This window comes from Zonotrichia albicollis, chromosome 4 (genome assembly GCF_047830755.1).
Source record: "Zonotrichia albicollis isolate bZonAlb1 chromosome 4, bZonAlb1.hap1, whole genome shotgun sequence".
Taxonomy (NCBI): Eukaryota; Metazoa; Chordata; class Aves; order Passeriformes; family Passerellidae; genus Zonotrichia; species Zonotrichia albicollis.
In genome coordinates, this window is record NC_133822.1 from 54,638,861 (window position 1) to 54,660,449 (window position 21,589).

Genomic DNA, 21,589 nt, shown 5'->3' on the forward strand with positions numbered 1-21,589 from the left:
CGTGGACAATAATGGACAATAGTACTCCTGTTGTCAAGGCTATTGTGAAGATAAATATATTAATACTTGAGAAGCCCTTAGGAAATGCAGCAATGAGTGTCACAAAAAAAAGGCCACAAGGAAATGAATGATTTCATCTTCATATCAAGGTTCCAATCATGTGCAGTAAGTAAGGCCTGGGGCCACAGGCTGCACAGAAAAGGTAAACCAAAATATCGAATAGCTTCTCATTAAGTGAACACCATTCATCCAGTACAGCAAGTGAGAGAGGTCCTGTGGAAAAATGGAATGTGAATAGATAATTAAAGATTGTATCACAATGCATAGACAAAATAGGGGTGAAAAGTTTATACTGGTGACTTAATTCTGACATCTCCTAATTCCTGAATGCACGATTCTGCAGCTTCAGTGGTGTTGTCACATTTTTAACACCATTTTTTACACATCACTGTATTTGTCTTGCTTAAATTATCATCTGCTCATTTCTGATATTAGGCTTGTTCGTGTGATGCTTTTCTTTCTCTAATCCCTTGTATTCAGAACACATTGTCCAGATATGAAAATCTTCGCAGCCTGACCTTGAGGAACAGTAAGAGTTTGTGTAATTTAGATTAGTACAGTAATTGTTTGGCCCAGATGCCAGAAATATCCCCAAGGGTATTTAGCATTCATTCAGAGGATGTAGCTGTTGCTTTTCAACTTAAGGTCAGGATGAAAGCACAACACAGAGCCAAAAGAACATGCTGCAGTTCTTGTCTGGGAGGTGGCACTTGCAGGTGGCTGGGACACCACCCAGCAGCTGCCTTCAGAAATGTCACCCAGCACAGTCTGGGGAGTCTGGGCAGCTTTCTCCAACACACAGTCTGCAAAAACTGGGCGAAATCAAGATCATAAAAATGTACACTTGCATTCCTGACAGGGAACTAGTGTCTTCTTGGTTTCCTCTAACTCTAGCTGTCTGATAAAGCAGATCACTTAATTGCGTCTTTTCTGCCATCTACTCCTTAACAGATTGTATTTTATACATGGGATCAGTGCTGTTGTCGAGAATTATTTCTCCACTTTGGGCACACAGTTCTGAAGTGGAATGAAATTTCATTATAGACCAAATGCGTGCTGCACATTGTATATAGTCAAGTCCAAAAACCACCTTAGCGAAACTAAAAGTAAAGAGCCATCCAAGGAGGATTATAGGATTATATTCTTAAATCCATAGTGAGATACATTAGAAAGTGATGTACACTGTTTTCTCATTTTCATGTACAAGCAATAGAATGGATTACCTAGCCACAAATTTCCATCATTTAATTCCTTGTGTGGTACGTGATGCGGGAAACAACATCACAGCAAAGCTCAGTGAGACCTGATGGAGAGTGAAATCAAAGCTGGGTTTATATGAAAGAAAGAACTTTAATGTCTCTCCTGAAAGATGAAATAAAATCACAGACAAAATGACCATTACCAGCCAGAACAACTACAGTGCCGTCTTCTCACTTACTGTATCACTAAATTAATGCTGGCAGGGGTGCAAGCCATGAATTCACTGAGAAGTGCAGTGCTCCAGAGGCTTCTAGGATTGTTAAAAAAGAGATGGAAACAGAGTTGACCAGGACAGAATAAAAGCTTCTTGAAGGTGATGGCCAAATTTGGCTGGCCACAGCAGAAAAGCAGCCCTGCCAAAGTTGGGTCACTGAAACAATGAGCACTTCCCCAGGAGAGGGGCACCACCACCAGCAATTGCATTTGGTCTGCGCCTCCTCCTGTGTCTCTGGTGCACCACACAGTGCTGCTGGATGGAGGGAGACCATTGCAGGGGATTAAGCCAATTTCAAACCTTTCTCTCTGCTGAAGTGCTACCATGCACAGCAGGACTATCATGCTACCACCATGATCTTAATGCAGAGACAGGGAACTGCTTTTAAATGTCTGCTATGAGCTGGAGGTGGCCAGGCTTGAAGATGCAGCCAAGACTGCTGGGCCTGGGCTTTTTCTACCTTATGGCCCTCATAAGTGCTTCAAACCACTCCCAGCTTTGGGCTGCCTTAGGACACACACTGCCTTCCCCAGAGCCAGCCCTGAAAGCAGCTCTTCAATTCAGCTATTTTCATCCAGGGAGAAATGGATTCCATGCCTGCTGTGACTGATTTCAGAGGCTCTGACAGCTCCACCTTGCACTGGTTGCTAATGGATGGTCCCCTCCATGCCTGTGGCTGCCCTCTCTGCTAATGAAGCGGGAGATGAAAGCACATGGCACCATCACACACTACCTGAGGCTGTGTCATTCCAGCGTTAGAGGTATCAAGACAAGTTCAGCATTGCTGGCTACTGCAGCAATCAAAAAAGTGTTGGGGAAAGTGAGGTGAAAACTACAGCTCTTTGCCAATTTGAGCAGCATCACCTTTGTCTCTGTTTGTACCGTTTCAACAAGAGCAATGATGTGTTGATATGCCTACAGCACCCATTGGCTCAGGCAGGGCTCTAAGGAATCTTAATAAAAATTATATTGCAAATACTACCTGGGTACTAGGAAGAGAGAAAGAAGAGGTTAAGTTTTTGGGGACCAGCCGAGGCATAGTGCAGTCCAAAGCCAGCTGCAGGACACTACTGAGACTTTGTGAGACTCTATAGGCATGCTGATTTCATCGTTTTGCTGCTCCGGTGGGAAATACAGAAATTACACTGTTATGTAGTGCTGGTGCCCAATCTATCTGTCAAACCTGGTGTTAGTCTGGGGAATCTCCTTTCCCTAAAAATCATTACATGACAGAGAAGCAAACATGGTCAGATTCCAGAAGAAGGAAAGTTTTTAGCTTTTTACCTGTAGGAAACTAGAAACCTGGTTGACTGAAGGCCGCACTTACACAACACCTATCACCCACAGGGACATGATGCCAAACACAGTATAGCTGAGTAATTAAATGATAGTTGAAACTCAGACAACCATCACAACCTATAATGTCAAATCACTGAAAGCACTAGGGAATACTTCCCCTCCTCTATACATATGGAAACAAATTATTTCTTGATGGGCTTAGTAAATTAGTCTGGATTCTAACAGATGTAAAATATCTAATGCATTTGGTATCTCAAGACACTCAGTGATTAAATATGTCTGTTTTGTTATACAAATAAAAGCAGAATCTTTATAGCATGTTAGAAGAAGTCAAAGGCAATAAAAATAATTGTCTTTTTGTTAATGTTTTATATTACAGGCTTCAAACTTTTTGAGGAAGTATAAACATATGCCATTCAATCAGCTTTGCAGAAATAACTCAGCTAGACTAACAATCTCAAGCATATTCTTGTTTCTTCTCCCGTCTAAGGTTTGATTAAGAGCAACCAAACTGTTCTTGCTCCCTCTTCTTACTTGAACTCAGTATTATTGATAGGTGGATCAGTATGCTCTGTACAACCTGTCTGTAAGTCTTGTATGTTCAATATGCCACGTAGCTAAAGGTAAGATAAGGATGGGCATAAAACTTGTTGCCAAGGCAGTGCTCTGTCTAATGATGGCAAACTGAGGTTTATCTTTCTCTTTTTAATTAATTGCTTGCATTTAAAAATTGCAAGCAATTCTATCACTTAGAAAGCAGCTGAACCTGTTCAGCCTAATCTCAGAATTTTTATTTTTACATAAAAACCTGTGTATCGCTCATAAAAGAGCAGATTTCTACAGTCAAATAATACATTCCAGAGCATTGCTGTGGAGAGCTGAAATTATCTGAATGTCACCATTACTGTTATACCAACATAAATCACTCCAATATACTCTTAAGTAATGCAACATTTCTTATACATGCACCCAGCAATAACAAAGCCTATCACACACTGATTACAGCAGAATCTATGAAAAGGCTCTCCTTGCTGTTAAAGATGAAAATATTCCTGTGAAAGATTTGCAAATAATTCCCAGATTTTCTTGTTCCTCTGAGTGCATGTTTTTCTGTGAATTTGGGCTGGATATGTCGGTTTCCAGGGGCAGTATGTGAAAATGCTGGGTCTGCTTTTAGACAACTGCTTTGTTATTTCAGGCAAACACCTGCACTGGCAAAGAAGGGCCTGAGTGTCACATGTATGGCATGTACCCGTTGTCAGGGTAAAAGGAAATGACTGTGACAAATGGGAAGCTTTTCCAGCTAATTCATTTTGTGTGTAGTCATCTCAGAGCCATGAGGCTCCAGCTGGGACTGGTGCCTGATTACACTAGAAGCTGTACCAAGTCAGCCTCCTTCACTGAGCACCTTGGGGGCTCAAGCAGACAATCACATAAATAGTGAAAGAAAAGAACTACAGTTGTTCCTCTTCTGCAAATGAGGAACTAAATGACAGACCTAAAAAAAGGGCTCAGCCCTCAGCCAGTATAAATTGGCACAAGAGGATTCAGGTCATCACAAATACACCAAGTTACAGCAGCTAAAGAAAACACTGGAGTTGGATTTATAATGCCTGAGATAAACATAATGCATCCGAGCAAGATTTAACCATCTGCAATCAGTATAAAAGATGAAATGTACTTAAAAATACTGTGCTTCACATGTCTTGTTTAATAAAATCCCCAGCATAAAATGATGGTGCCAGTTATCAAACTAGACAAGCACAGAATGGTAACACTGCAAGTAAAACCAGACAGCTCGTTAAAATGGTAAGGTATATAATGTGCAATAAGGGACAAAATACACCCACCTTTTCTCAGCAGAAAATGATTTTGCTTATAATTTTCTTAGTCCCAAAGTAACTAAAAGACTTGAAGAAATAAACTGTAATTTTTAGTGGGGTCTGGCAAGGGGGCAAAAGAATATTTCAAGGATTTTTAGAAGGAATTTATATATCCTGCTGGATCTTGAAAACATTTCAACTGAAGAGGCTTCTGGGTTTTAATTTCGCATATCAATGCTTTTTGCCCCATATCACCCTTTTACGTAAACATTACCTACACCTTCATTAAACTCTAAAGTTTTTTCCTGTAAAATAAAACCATTAGATTGCCAAAGCATTATTTCATTCTCTGATCTGTAAATAGAATACATTTCCATTCTCTTTGCCCTATCCTCAGTAAACAACAAAGTGAAGGAGGCTGCATGCCCTGGTTACTCAGAGCCTTACTTCCCTGCCAGGAGAAAGGCAGGGACATTTCAGTCTGTAGGACACTCCACTTCTATGTGCTTGTTCCTGAGGTGGCCATTCCTGGGACCACACTAACTAGTCCCTCTTAGCACACAATAACTCACTCCCTTGTTACCAGTCGCAGAGAGATGAGACAGGAAAATTAAGAGAAAACAGATGCCTGATGGATGAAAGTGGAGCTCAGGAGAGCTAGTGCTCTATGTTCAAAATTGAAAGGAAAGAGACTTGATATAATTCAAAGCAGTGACTCTCAAGGAAAAAAAACCCAGCACTTTGGGACTGAGGAATTCAATGAAGCTATAAATCCATAAGTAGCAGCTGTAGAGGCACCTTGTAGATTCAAGAAAAGAAATCTAGGATAGGAAAGAAAGATTCACATCTGATCCACTACAAAGAAATGCCATGGTGCCAATAATGGCATGAGAAACATTATACTGTTTTTGTTAAATGGTATTTAGGAATATACTCAGGTATGTCACTTGAATTTCATAATAAGTACAAAGTGAAGCTTTGGGTCAAAACTGTCCTTTCCTCTCCTTTAATTCACTTTTATTTTCAGGATTATTTTCAAATGGTTTACATCAGTACTGATAAGGAACATTTCCACAATCTATAGATAGATGAGGATGTAGAAAGGACACAAGAAGAGGGGGAAGTCTTTACTGTGTGAGAGACTGCAGCAAGGAAATTCTATTACTTGCTACAGAAAGGTTTCTTCCAAAGTCACCCCACTTGAACCTGTCCCTTCTCCTTCAGAGATCAGCAGGCCATGGGGGATGCACTGCAACAGAGCCAGTCCTAACAGCAGGATTCCTGGGCAAACATTGCACAATTAGCTGAGTACAAGTGGGTCTTCAAAATGGTTATCCATTTCTGTAATGCTGTTTGACAGGCGTGTCTAAAATCTGCTAGGAAGAGCAATATACTCTGAGTGGAATGAAACACCCCACATAACTCTGACAGAAGTAGTCCAGAGTGTATGGCTCCTCCCTGTAAAACCTGCCTCAGAAATGGAGCAGAAATTTTCAGAAATTTCTGACTCATCTGAAAACCTCTCACTGGTCACCTGCCCTTATTGCTCAGTTCACATCTGAGAGATGACCTTATCATCTCTGTCAGTATCTGAAGGGAAGGTGGCAAAAGGATGGAGCCAGGCTCTTTTTGGTGGTTCCAAGCAATAGGACAAGAGGCAATGGGCAGAAACTGATGCACAAGGAACTCTACCTGAAAATGAGGAAGAAATTCTTACTGTGCAACTGACCATGCTCTGGAACAGGTTGCCCAGAGAGGTTGTGGAGTCTCCCTCACCAGAGATATTCAAGAACCTGAGCAATGTACTCTAGGATGACTCTGCTTGAGCAGGGAGGTTGGACCAGATGACCCACTCTGGTACTTCCAACCTGGCCCATTCTGTGATTCCATGTGATTTAATACTTTACTCTCTCAACATAGCATTATTGCAGTAGAAATGCTAAAACTACACTTTAAATAAAATATGCCACCATATTTTCACAGTCCAAGTAAATAACTTCAAGTAAACAGATAACTCCATCATACAAATATCACTTAGAAATGCAATTAAAAAGAGCGTCTTACTTTGTGTTATAAAAATATGAAAGAGTACTCAGGACAAGCTGTTTCACATAAAATTTTTCTCTATATTCAGCAACTTCAAGATCAAAATACTGAGATTTCATTTTTCAAAGCCAAAAGGATGGTTTAATAGTTATTTTATATGAAGACAGCTCTGTTTTTCTAGCCTGCATGCAATATCAGATTCAGTATAGCTTGATACATTTTCATTCATACTTTCATTACAGCTCTATAAAGTACAATAATTTGTTATACATTCTCTTGAATCTTTTTGAAACATCAAACAAAATGTAAAATTCAAAGGTAGAGAAAGCAAAGCAACAGAAATCTTACAAGAAAAGCAGTATTATGAGAAAAACAGTATTTCCTTTCTTATCCTCCCAGTTCTAAATATGAACCACAGTGAGCACTTAACATTAGTGGACATTGGAAAACAAAACTCAGCTGTAGGACTCTATGCACCTTGCAAGTCCTAGTACAGCAGTGATAAAATCTGAGTGCCATCACTGTCACCTCTATGATAATTACTCAAGTAATAGATAGCTTTTTAAAAAGAACTGAGTGTCTCAGAAATGCTCTCTGCTGGCAGAATTAATAATATATTGGACAGGATGGATCCACTGGTTCTTGTCACGTTCTTTGCTGCAGTATCTAGAACTAAGATCTAACGTATCTAGAACTAAGAGCAGTCATGGGCCTTCCATGCTCTTCTTCCTTACCTCAGCCCAAATGACATAATTTATAACAGAGCTTTGGGTGAATTATTCACACAGGGCTCAAACCACATGCAAATGCAAAGGGGAGAGGACAGCATCACATGAAGAAGGTTTTTGGTCACATAATTGTGACCCAGACTGCTTTCTTAGCAGGTAGATTCAAAGGAGCAGACATCAGGCAGATTACAATGAATCATCTCCCAAGTTAAGCTTTCAGGCAGAAGTCATTACACTACAAGGACCTGTCATCAAGTAAAAAAAAAATTCACGTAGAAGCGGAAAGCTGAATCTTAATAGCAAATACTCATTTTCATCTATTAAAGTATTTTAGTGTGTGTATACCTAATATTGTAAATGCTTGAAATTTGGAAGTATTTCTTTCTTGTTTGTCTGCATATATCTCATCTTCCTAAGAGAAGATTTGAATTTACAAAACAACCAGCTGCGGTTTCTTTTCCTGATGTAAATTTTGCAGAAAACACTTTCTAATTTGGAAATTCATACAGTTCCTCTAGCACTCTAAGAAGAGAAATCAGCAATATTTTCGCAATCAAAGGCCAGAGGCCTTTTTTGCAAAATTACTGAGAATGGTGTTATAAAATGCCATTACTCGTAGTGATTGCAAACTAAACATTTATTTACCTTTTTGTAGCCTTAGCTAAACACCATTTGCTCTAGAAGAAATAGAGTGACTAGGCAGCCTCAACAGCCTGAGTGGAACATTAGGAGAGTGTACCTGCATGACAATAAGAAGGTCAAACACCAAGATGAAAGAAGCCAAGAAGGCTCTTGAGACCTCATCGCTTGGCAGAAATCCACGATTCAGCTTGTCCCAGCTGATCCAGTCAGTAGTGATGACAAGCACAACTACAGAGGTCAGAGTAAACAGAACCGTCCTGGAAAGAAGAAGAAAAAATAGTTCAGAGAGAATACGATAGTAATGAAGATGTATCATTCTATTTTATCTATCTTCTAATGGTCAGCTGGTATTTTATCAGCACTTTCCCACTGATGAAAACAGACTAAAAAAAAATTAAGTGCACAAACAAATCTTTTAATTTAAGAAAGAAAGCAGTCAGCTGTATCCTTAGTGAAAATAAATTTAGTATCTAGTACTAAGCATGTTGCAAAATTAGCTGAAGTATATTACTTCGGTTCTTCATTCTGTACTTTCCAATGAAGACGAAAACCAGTTAAGCAAAGTAAGAAAGAAGTAAAATGTACCAAGGTCTGCATGATGTAGGCCAAATTCAAATCAACTAATTGAGAAAACATCGTCCAAGGCACCAAAGACATTAGCACCTTTGAAAATCTTTTCTAAGCTGTAGGAGCTGTAAGACACTAACTGTGAAGTCTTTTTATACAGAAACATGTCTCCATTTAAAAAAAAAAAAAAATCAATGCATAAATTAATTGTTTTCAAATTCTGGAGATTGTAGAAAGATTTTGCTTTATGTGTTATAAAATTTCCTTTGTAAAAGTTTTCAACTATTTTATGACTTTTCTGAGAAGTCAGTGAAGAGTGAATCACAAAAGTATTAAGGCCTCTGTGTAAATGCTACAAGAATTCCAGAAGACACCTGACTAATTCACACAATTTTGAAACACAGTACTTAAAAATTATATTTCTAAGCTATCCCTGCAAAATACCTCTGCATCATTTCCAGCATCACTTTGGTAATACCTTACAGAGCTGGCAGCAGTGACTGATTGAATTTCTCGTTCCGCGGAAGCTGGAAAATTTAGCTGGTAATTTAAGGGTGAGCAAGGCTTCTTCCAGTAGCCATAGCTGTCAGCAAATCTGTGCTATAATAGTGGCATATCAAAATCTGAATGCATGCTCATGGCTAAATAATTGTGGCAGGATTTTTTTGCTACAGCAATAATATCTCATTTTGTTCAGCTTCTGAGGGTTGTAAAATAAAGTGAAGAATATTTCCCATGACATTTCCAAAAAGGACCAATACTCAGCAGAGGGAAAAAAAATGTACACCAGCAGTCACCCACTACCAGTCTGTATGCATTTCTTTTTATACATCAGCCTTGTCTGTATCTGTGAGGAAGGGAAACCAAATATGCACATAGGCAATAATATAATACATTTAGACTCATAGACATTATTCTTCTTTGACATGATGGGCTGCACTTCCTCAATGTAATGAGACACAAAATTACTTGATTGCTACCACCTTTACCTTGGAATTTCTATTTTTGTTCTTAATAAATTAACTCAGTTACATGCAACACTATGGTTGACACCCCAACAATTTTCCTTGAAAGAATTATGAGCACCTAGGCAAGAAAAGAACCAATAAATGAGGCATATTAGATGTAATCAGACCTAAGGAAAAGTCAAGCCCTCTTATCCCAAAACATTTGTTTACCTACCATCTCCACTGTCCATACCTGAACCTGACTGACTTTTCTACAAGCTCCAGTTTGGCACATATACAGAACAGTTTACTTTGGAAAGACAGTTCTCTCTCTTTTGCATATAGTCTCTTGAGACACACAAAGGTTTTTTTCCTACTTATGTCACCTTCATATCTGAAATTCTCATGGTTAATGTTCTTACTTTACCTGAAAGGTTCTTCAGAAAGAAAGCAATCCTCAGCACTTGTCTGCTGACCAAGGCAGACTCCCCCAGCCACTAGGCACCCTGATTTTCCTTGACCTCTTTCTGTGGAACCACCTCTCCTGGGGCAGAGGAAGTTTAAAACCATAATTGAAATCTGAGTATTTTGCTATAGGAAGCATATACCCAGAAGTTATGCTCAAGACTATTCTGCCTCAGTCCTCTTGAATTATGTATTTGCATTTTGGAGCAAGAGTTCAAAGCATGGAAGATCAGACTTCGGCATGTAGGCAAGCAAAGGCAGGCTTATTTTTATTCATGCTTTGTTGGCATGCATGCAAAGACCGATGTGTGTGCTCAAGTCCTGATTTCCTCGAGGAAATGCATATGCACTTAGAAAATGGCTTTGTTATTCATTCTGAAATGTCAAACAGGGAGGGAAGGGAGCAGAAAATGGGCCGCTAATAGAATAAGAAAATTCGAGACCAACAAAGAAGGTTAGAAATAGACTTTCAAAACGGTCTCATTAAACAGCATAATTAGTACTCAGTTGTATTTTTGACCTATGATACTGGAACACAGCAAGATATTCAATACGTGCTTTTGGAGTTATTATAAACTGAGTTTTTTTGGGTTAGAGTTCAGTTCGCTTCTTGTGAAAGTACAGTGTCCTGGAGATTAAGAAAAAAAGATGAGGATTTAATTTTACTTGATATAACTTGTATTGGATAAACCAGTGTGAGCTGCCCTGCTACACCTAGCCTAGTATAGTTTGCCCTTTATTCTGCAATGCACATTATTGAGAAAGAGCTACACCGTCAAACTATACCCCGTATTGCTGGCAGGACCTCTCCTCATTACAGAAGGAGAAAGGCTACAAGGTGAAGGCCAAGAGAGGACTGACTCTTCTCTGTACCAGGCATTAAGAAATGCAATTTCTGTCTCTAGTTCACGAAGGAAATACACTTTTATATTTCACTTCTAATTCTAACTTGCTGTATTGAATGATTATGTGCCCTGGACACCTATTCAGCTGCAATAACACACATTTTACAACCTACCGCATACTCCTTAAGAGTGCAAATAAACACTGTCTAGACCAATAGCATACTGAATAGTTAAAATTATTAGGTAGGTCCAAAAAAGTCACTACTGTGCTTATCACCGCCAGCGATTATTCAAAATCCCCAGTGCTACTGGGGAGGGATAAAAAAGGAGAGGCTGAAAGAGAAGAATTTTTGCTGCCAGAATCCTCTCAAAAAACAGGCAATTTCTTAGACTGTATCTCAATAATAATCTTTAATTACCAGGACTGAGTTTGGTCATGAATTTGTCAAACCAAATCACTCATGGCAAACTGAATCCATGCTACAGGCCCATTTGTCAACTGACTAATCTGGTTCTCAAAAACTTAGCAAGGTCCAAAACAAGTGCATCTTCCCTTCTGACCCTTTCCACAATGCTTTCTTGCACTGTAAGCTTTGATCAAACTGAGCAACTTTATGTCTATCATCCAGCATATTATACATTATGAGAGGTTGTGATCCACATGGACCAGAAGCCTGAGCAGGTTTTAGTCACTGGTGGTGGTTCCCTCATGGCAGACAGGATCACAACCTAAACTTGTAGAGAGGAAGCATAATGAGCTGCTGTTATCTTAAATCCTGGATGTTTGGAGACACTCTCTTCTGCTGTTTAGCACATCCTACCTCCCTCATCAGGAACTCATGAGCAGAGCCCTTGAGGCCACAAGTCGTTATCTTGCAGCCCCAAGGCAGCACCACAAAGCCATTCCAAACCTACACCAGAGGTTGACTCCATCCAGCCACACACTCAGGATGTCTGTATTGAGTGAAGACCTGAACAATCCAGAATTTTTCCCTGGGAAGATAAAAGACAAGCTAATAAATGTATAAATTCACAAAACATCTAATGTTGGAAACAAGAACTGTTTCTAATCGGAGTCTCATGATTCTTCATGTCTAAATCAGCAGGGCAAAGTATATAAAAAATGGATTTTGGTCTGTGATAGAACTTCATTTCTCAAACTGTAACATAAAGAAAATTAAGTTTTTAATTCAAAGGTTAAATACAATTCTCTGCACAACACTACCTTCCCTTTACTTGTGACTTTGAGCTGCTCATTTTTGGAGATATTTAGAAGTTTCTTCTCTTACATGACCCTCTGCTAAATCTTTTGTGATGCTACAGCTTTGAAGATCAGATAGTAAGAGTTCTGTTAAGACCAACTGAAGAGATGAAAGACAAACTTTAGTTATTTTCTGCATTTTCATTTTGTCTTTTTCAAGAGGCAAAACCACTATCTGGCCCTTTTACTACACATTTTCCAGAAAAAAACTACTTGTTCTTAAAAGTAGCTCTCAGATTTGTATGGCTCAGCATCTTGAGAACTTTTCATCTTAATTTCACACATAATTGTGACTAAGCTGGGTCATTTGTAAATCATGAAACATTGTTAAGAAGAATTCCAGGTATTGCTTTATACAATGCTTATTTGGGGTGGAACACAGGACCAAGAAACCGGTCAGTCACACTCCTTATGGCTGCTCTTTGTGGGAGTGGGTGTTTGCCATTACTGCTGTCCCACTGACATCACACAGCCAGCTCCTGGCATGTCTCTGCACTTGCCTGGGGTTTCCCCAACTGAGAAACCACCCCCCATATGTCACAATCCTTCACTTGCTGTGGAATGCACCTGCACTGGCTCAGATTGCCTTGGCGACTTCTCATGAACATACCCAAATAGTAGCAAATATCCTGTGAAAACAGATACAGAAAAGGAACAACAAATTTTACTGCTTTTTATATTTAAAAAGGGCTTTCCAGTCCTCAGCAAAGAAAGATAATCCATTGAGTCAAATACTCTGCATAATTTTTAATCTCAGAATCAGCACTGGCCAAATACACAGTCACACAGTATACAATAACTATAAAGAACAATGCTACTGCAGATGTTCATATGCAAATGCCAACACTTTTTATTTCACTCATTTTAATTAAGAAGGGCTCTGTTATTTAATCTGTCAAAAATAGCAACTCTAAGCCCATTCAAAATAAAATATTTAGTCTGCCTGTTGCTTGGTGTCAGAATCACTTCTGCAATTAAGCAAATATAAGGGACAGATGCTCTGGTGGTGGAAAGCATCTGTGTTCCCTGGAGCAGCATAACTTCAATCCTCCAGCTGGCCCCTGCTCTCCTGCCCCTACAGGACAGCTCTCTGAAAGAAGAGAGAGCAGGGCCTCGAGATTCCTGTGCTACCAGCAGCTACTGCAGTGCCACAGAGTGACACAGTTGGTGCTGAGGATCCCATTTTCACAGTGTTTGGGTAGTGTGGACTGACCTGAGCACACATCCATAACTTTAGCACAGCAGGTGAGATCCTAGTCTCCACTTCAGATGTATCCAGACGAAAACCCACCTGTGCACCCCAGAGCAATCCATACCATTAACCAGAGGGCAGATGGAGAGGTAACAGGCAGGTCCATCCCAGAAATGTGCTACTGAAGGGAATTGGTAATACATACAGACCCTAGAAATCTAGGAATATCTGGTGAGTTGATTAATTGGAACTCTTTTCTTAAAGTAAGGTGTTTGATCCTGATGGGGCAAGTACGTGGCAGAGATATGGAGCAATACTACTGTCAGATTTGAGAGCACCACACTCCCCATGGCATACTCTGCAGACATGAATAAGTGGGAGAAATTACATTAATGCAGATTACCATCAATGAGACTTAATTATCTGAAGTTAAATATCAATTAGAAGAAAATGGTTTATAATTCAAACGTTGAATCACATTATTTTTTAACGTTCTTGTCACCACAGAAGTGTATGCCTGACTTCTGTCCTGTTGAAAGTAATGTATAATTCAGCATTTGCCAGTAACTACCAGCTCTGAAATACCTGTCTGAAACTCCCTATGCTGTGTATGGCTCATAACTTCTTATCAATAGCAAACACTGCACATTTTGAGAACCACAGGTTCCCAGTTAAGTCTTCTAAACAATGCTTCTTGTCATTCTGACTGGTGAGCTGAAGAAATTGGACACCACAGAGTATAAAGGACGCTCTGAGGCGGCAACATTGGAATTGGTTTTCTGCTTTTTTATATATTCACACTATGGGGTTTCTAGATCAGAAAGATGTAGGAGAAGCAAGGCTGGGGCCCTGATGGGATTGACTTCCTATGTCTTTTCCAGCCAGAGTGTCCCTAGAACTTGAGGCTCTTTTAATCTCTCATCCCTAACCTTAAGTATAACCCTAATCCTAACCCTAACACCAGCTTCAGCTCTAAACCTAACAAAATCCTATGGGTTTTCTAGACCAGAAAAATGGAGGCCCAGCAACACTGGGGCCTTGCTGGGATGGTGCTGGCATGGCTTTTCCAGCCCCAGTGCTCCTGGAGCTCTAGGTTCTTTGACTCTCTCAACCCTAACCTTAAACTGAACACTAAACCCTAACCCCAAGCCCAGTTTAAACCCTAACAGTAAGCAAATCCTATGGATTTTCCAAATGAGAAAAGTGGAGGAGCAGCAAGGCTGAGGCCTTGCTGGGATCACCTTGTCTTGCCTTTTCCAGCCCCAGATGTTCCTGCAGCTACCCTAATCCTAACATCCTTCCCACAAACCTGGCTTTACATCTATCTTTTGACTGTAACAGTTTTGGTTTTATTAGAGTGTATCAATATGATTCCAGAGCTATTTGGGATTTTTGCCCAAAGATTTGTATAAAGCTTGAAATTACATTTATGTTAATATATAAAGGAAACATTTTGCTATGTTTCATGTAATAAAATTAATAAGATTAGGTAATGTAATCACATGGTGCAAGATCAGAATTCTAGAGAGCATCATTTTTTTATTACAGGTAGAAGCATTTTGAGTTTCTTTTTGCCACACCATTAATTTACTAAAACGGAAGTGTTATCTATTTCAAACAGCAGCTCATTTAAATTAAATTCATCACCATAAGCTTTACATTTCAAATGCTATTTCCTATCTGTGACACAAAAAAAGCAAAAACAGTTTATGAAAGTTCAGGGTCTCACTTGTAAAGAACATTTTCAACCACTATCATGTGCAAGGTAGTATAAAACTCACATGAATCATATCAAAGGAATTCTACTTTATGTTCAAATTCCAAATTTAGAAGTTAATTGCTTAACTCCAGCAGAAAGCATTTGGAAAAAAACTTGAACCAAAACAGAAAACCAAACACAATTCTATATAAGGTAAAGAGAAGCCATTTTCTGTTTTACTTTCAGATGGATACATCACTTATTTCATCAATGGAATGGGGAGTGGAAGACAGCTGCTCAAAAAATCACAGAAAAAAAGATTTAAAAAAATATTTTCAGAGCAACATTATGCCTTAGGATAGACCTGCCTGGCAATTATTCAGCAAAAATTGTGCATATTCAGACAAGTGCAGCTCATCAATATAAAATGTACGTGTGAAAGGGGTGAATTCTGCAATGTGAGGGAAGCTGTGTCAGAACCAGGCACAATGCCTGCACCTTATTGTGGTTGAGGAGCTGGGCAGCATCTCAGTTACACAGGATGATACAAACAGTGCAGAGGCCATTACCTGTTCTGAGTAAGTCAGACCAGTGTTAATGAGACCAGCTGGATGCAATAACAAGAAGATTTGCACATGCTACAAGGTACAATTTGTTCAGATTCTCTAGCTGGAGTTGGTCTGCTTAGTATACATGAGTCAGCATTAGTCATGATATGACATTAGTCATGAGTCAACAATTCTCAGGACACAGATTGCCTACACCCATGTGTCTTAGTGCTCAGTTATTCCCAGTCCCTGGTTAGAGTGAGGTAAAGGCCATTTATCATAACAGCAAGACATGGGATATATGCCAAAACATACAAAACAGGGACTTGGGCTTTCATGTTTCCAGCATCCTCAGCAATTGCTAGAAACTCATCATGAGAACAAAATGTTATTGGCCTCCATTTCTCAGTCACCATGAAAGATTCAGTAAAGTCTTAAATTCATTGCAATGTAGAACAGGAAAAAACTTTTGAAACAGAAAATATATACATTTTAACATTTAGAAGGAAAACCTATTTCAAGTGCATTTAGATGGTAATTGAAATGCTATTCTAAAAGCCTAAAATTAAGCTTTTCAGACCTAGAGCAGGAGCTGGAAGTATGTCTCAACATCTCCTTGATTTTCCTGAATTGAGACACATTATTAAATTCTAATTTTAGAAACAAGAAATAGTGTAAGTGTGGATTTAACATCACATTTTCAATCCTGTCTATGATCTGCATTATTTAGATTTCTAGATGATTGATTTAAGACAAACTGATTGATTTTCAGAAGACACAATTGAAAACATCTAAGTAAAAAAAGTGGTAAAAATTATTAATTAATAAAGTGAGTCTTTCATTACCTCTCAATTGCTGAATTTATTAGCATTGCTTCTGTTCACACTTAATTTAATCATTAATGGAACTTTAAACTTGATCCATGTTTTACTATATAAACAACACTCTGAATGTTTACTTCAGGATATTTTAGACTCATATTTCTTTTCTGCATTTAAGTTATTCCAGTTTTTTCCGAAAGCACAGTGAGATCTGCTACATTTTTTAGAGCCAAGCAAAAAACTGATCATTATATTTTTAAAAATACATTATTTTTACATATGGATTAGTTTAGTGCAATTAGAAAATTTTATAAGGAATTCAGAATCAGCCAGAAACCTAACCATTGAGGGTTTTTTTTTTCAGAAGTCTACATGTGAAATAACATATCTAATCTCTCATGACAGTCAACAGAGATGTAGTGTGAGATTTGGTTACCTAAACCAAATTTAGTTTAGTGTGATTTGGGCTGCTGTGGAGTACTTTGGTTGGTCTTCAAACTTTGCAGCAGAAGGTCTCCTCTGAGCCCTGTGTCCTGTCCACCAGGCCTGTGCACTATCTCAGTACAGCAAAGCATTTCAAATTGTAGCCAATGCCCATGTCTAGGGACCTGAATCCTACCTTTATCCAAATGATGGAGTCTGGAAAATTCTGCAGGTGACTACATGTATGTTTCTACTTGTGCAAGCTGAATGATTATCACCTGCATTGGCCAGAGCTCCACTGGCAGTAGCAGGAGCTGGCATGTTGATAGCCACGATCAACACATAAACACCAGACACCTGAACCCAGAACTGGATCTCAAAACTGAAGTCAGTTCTTGATGTTTTAATTTCTTTAAATGAAAAGCCTTTGAATTTTTGAATTGAAAACCAAATATATTTTATGTAGGAATTAACAACACTCATGTTTAAATAAAATAATGGAAAATTTGTATTTATAAATGGTCACATGAAAGCAGTCACTGAAAAGTTGGGGTTTACCTGCTTTTTAAAACATATTTTAGAAAATTGAAATGATTTCACATATAATTTTGATGTGGCAGTCATAAAATTATCTTCACAAGTTTTTGGAAAAGAAAACAAGAACAGACCCTATAAAATTTTCCATAGTATGTGTGACTATAAAAATATCATTCTATGGTTCTAAGAGTTACAAAGCATAAAGGACAAAAATGGAACTTACTTTATCTAAGCAGAACATTTGGAACATGTTGTCCTTGCCCAGATACTGTCATGTTGCTACTCTTAGAAAACATTTATGGTAAGTGGGTAGGAGAACTATACAGTATACACTTGCACAGTCAAGGCTTCTCAGACAATATATTACAGTCAAAACTGAAATTTAAAAAGCATTTCAAATTTAGAATAAATTAAACATAACAGTTTAATAGCTAACTATGCTCTAGACTAGATTAGGTGTATAATCTATCTACACAGTACTTTTATGGACCAATAAATTTCTCAATATTTTATGCTTCATACACCATCATATCTATGGGATACAGTTTCTCATTCATCAACACCTTGATGAATGATAAACTGTATCCCATAGATATGAGAAACTGTATCCCATAGATGTGATGGTGTATGAAGCCTAAAATAATAGGATATATCATAGATATATCTGTGCAAACCCTATCACAGTTATATATAATTGCAATTGTTTTGAAATGTTCTTCAGGTTTTTTTCCCCATAGCATTTCAAATAAATATAGGGTTTTTCACCCAACAACTTAATTCTGTTTTGATTAAATGTATTTCCAAAACAACTGCAACATAAAAAAAAAAACCAAAAAACCAAACAAAACTTTAATCTTGCTTCCTGAACAACACTTATTTGTGTCAAAAATCTTTCAAATAATATCAATTTTACCTCAGTGAGAAAAGGGTATTAGTAGACAGCAAGCTGAGTGCATGCCAGGCATGTCTGCTGGCAATAGAGAAGTTCCAACAGGGTCCAGGGCTGCAATAACAGAGGCACAACCAGTAGATCAAGAGACATTACTTTGCTCATATCCAGAATATCACATCCAGGTTTTGGCCAACATTACATAAAAGTTAGCAATAAACTAAAGTGGTGTTTTATTAAAGTGGAGCATTTTAAAGCTTTACTGGTTAGGGGCTGAAGCGTTTGTGCCATGAAGAGAGCCTGGGGGATGGGAGGAACTAACAGTTGCTCCCCACCAAATGCCCTGGGAAGGTGAACAAGAAAATGGAGCCAACCTATTGCAAGAAAGCGAATGACAGGATGAAAAAAGAATTTATACTAACTCAAAAGTTCTCTAGAAAAAGGAAAGTTCATATAACTTATTTTTCTCAAGTTGAGCCAGTTCCAGTATAATGCTGTCAGGCCTTCTTAAGAAAAAAAGAAAAATTGCGTGCAAATTACTGTGATTTTGACTTCCTGGAAAGTTAACCTTTCTAATAGTAGAACAGGACTAGAAATAAGATTGAACAAAAAGAAGTTAATAAAAAGACTCACCAAAACACATCCTGACAGTCAGTGCTGTTCTAATAATTATATTCACAGCTCTATGACAATGTGAATATATTGTCATTTTTTCAGTGGAAGATAAATATTAGAAATTTCCAAGAAGAAGGTGCATAAGGGAACTTGGGAATTATTATGGCTAAATTCACTAAGTTGCCCAGATACATACTGGATAAACTTTGAGTTTTCCAGGAAATAGTTACCCCCTCAAACAGAAACATTTCAGTATTTCAGAAAAAGGCCCGTGTTCTATCCTGAGACTAATCTGCACTCTTTTCTAAATTGTTCCAGTAAACGGAAACCAGATAAATCTTGGAAGGAACAGCAATATTCAGGCAACTCAGCAAAGATGCAGTGAAACCTGGGCTAAAGCTTGTCCCACACCAGCCCTGCAAAAAGTGCAGGGGCTCAGATCAGCAATCATCCATGTGGATTGGATCATCATGCTGGCTACTCTGAGGAGACAGGGGTCTCGCTACTTCTGCTCAGAAATTCCTTCCCATAGATGAGAAACATTTATCAATGAAAGGTTAACCAATAATGATACTTATTTTAATTTTTTGGTTTTCTTAAAATACAGCAATCAAAAGCTTTATTTCAGGATTCCCAAAAAAAGTATAAGCAAAGATCCCTTTCCTCCATAAATAATTTGTCATCCTTTACCCTCCAGCCTTGGTCTCTTCAACTTCTAACACCCTGATAAGTAATACTTAGCATTAAAGATGCTCAGAATTTACCATCTCAGTCACATAATTCTATGTTGAAATAAAAACCCATTTGCTTTTAGCTCACATTCCCTCCTTGCAGTCAGTACTCATTCAATTTTAGACCCACTTCTCCCTCCTTACCTGTCAACTTGACCTTAGTTCTGAATGGATTTCCAGGTGGTTTTTAACTTGTAATAGAGCCTCTTTGGCCCTAAGATTTGATAGTTTTTTGTTGATCTGGGACTAATGCAAAGGACTAAGGACACCTCAGCAGGATTTAAGGCAGGGTAGTAGTACTGGATTGCTGAATGACACTGCAGAGCTCACGCAATAGGGATTTACAGGGACTGCTAAAAGCCGTCAGTTTATATTTTTTTCCTGGGGTATAATCAGAGGCATTTGTTTCTTCTCCCACTGTTTTCTCTCATGGATCTCCTTTAGGGTTATAACCATCTTTTAGAAAGACTTAGAGAGTAATTGATTAATCACAACTCTTATACCCATACAACAAGGTAATTCTTTCACCAGACCCAGGCTACAAGCTGGGGACAGGCCTTTTACCTTGCCCAAGAAATAGACAAGCTGTCTGGACAAGGGGCCACATCTAGGTGAGGTTAGGTATCCACCCAGTTTATTTCCAGAGACCCAAAATAGTACAACAGATTTTGCTTTGCTTGCATGACTATACTGTGCTCAAAATAGTTTAGCTGTGGCTAAGGAGACTCCAAGTTTGATAGAGATTGTGCTGACCAAATTTTTTTAAACATATATTCCATGTTTAATATTCTCTTAAACACTTCTACTCCTCACTGATTGTGTCCCCTCTAGTTTTACAGCTCTGTGATCCTTTTCTTCCTGGTAAATGCTTCAACATGTGTGTTTGACGAGCATAAATGCCTAGAAGCGGCCACCCCACCATGTATATGATTGGTCAGTCAATCTCCAGCAAGCACCTACAGTGAGAAGCTAGAGGAATACTTTTGGAAGGGCTATGTTTTGCAGCATCTCACTTTCTCTCTAAACAGGGAACCTTTGTCTTGTTCATGAGACTTTGAAACAAATCAGAATTTGGAATAAATGGGCTTCTTTGATCAACCACTGGAAAGACTAGAATCAGCCACATTTTTAGACTTTTGTATTGCAAATAACTGCATCCATTTCACAAAGGTTCCAAGAGGGAAGACAGCTTTGGGGACTAGATAGAGCATCTCAGAAAGCTTCACTTAGTCATTTGGATTAACTTGGTTAGTTATCTTCAGTTTTCTCCTAGGTCATCCAGTCATTGTACAGAGTTGATATTAAATTAATTTGACCAGTTCTTCAATGAGATTTTTTGGTTTTATGTTCTTCCTAGGAGCCCTGAAAATAACTGTCATCTCTAGCTAAGAGGCCGTGAAAGATGAATGTGACTTAAAATCATCCCTGGGCCTTTCCATCCATTACTGGTAATCTATCACAGACATTTCTGAGTTGATAACCCCATCAATGTCTACTAAAAAAAAAATCTATTTCATCTCAAGCAGAAGCTACCTTCACTGAGTTAAAGCAGGTTTTCAGTGCACAGGAAGAGTATTCTGATATTTATTTGGGGAGGAATAGACTTTACATTCTGAATTTTTTTTAGTTTGAAAAGTGTTCATAAATGCTATAACCAATGATTGTTTATATAGGCATTTCATTCTGCATTTAAAGGTGGCTTCAGATAGGGGTTATACAGGACTGGGGTGACAACCAGTTGCAATTACAAACAGTAACTGCAGAATGCCATAAAGTCTTCTCTGAAGCTATCTGCCAGCTAAGCAAGATGCCCTTAACTTCATTCAGAATATTCTATAGCACACAAGATCTTGAGAATATGCTGCTAGAACAAATTTTAACAATGCTTCTAGACACTAATGCTGTTACCAATTTCTCTGTCAATCAACTTATACTTTCCTTGAATTTGCATAAATCTAAATTCTGGGAAAACACATA

At 38.4% G+C, this 21,589-nt stretch overlaps 1 protein-coding gene across 4 annotated transcripts in view; it reads right to left on the reverse strand.

The window, feature by feature from the left end:
- TMEM117 (transmembrane protein 117) overlaps positions 1–21,589 on the reverse strand; it is a 187,887-nt gene that overhangs the window by 34,540 nt on the left and 131,758 nt on the right. For all 4 annotated transcript variants that reach the window (XM_074539828.1, XM_074539826.1, XM_074539827.1 and 1 more), the window contains one exon: positions 8,170–8,329. In XM_074539828.1, the coding sequence (XP_074395929.1) occupies positions 8,170–8,329 (160 nt within the window). The remainder of the gene's footprint in view (positions 1–8,169; positions 8,330–21,589) is intronic.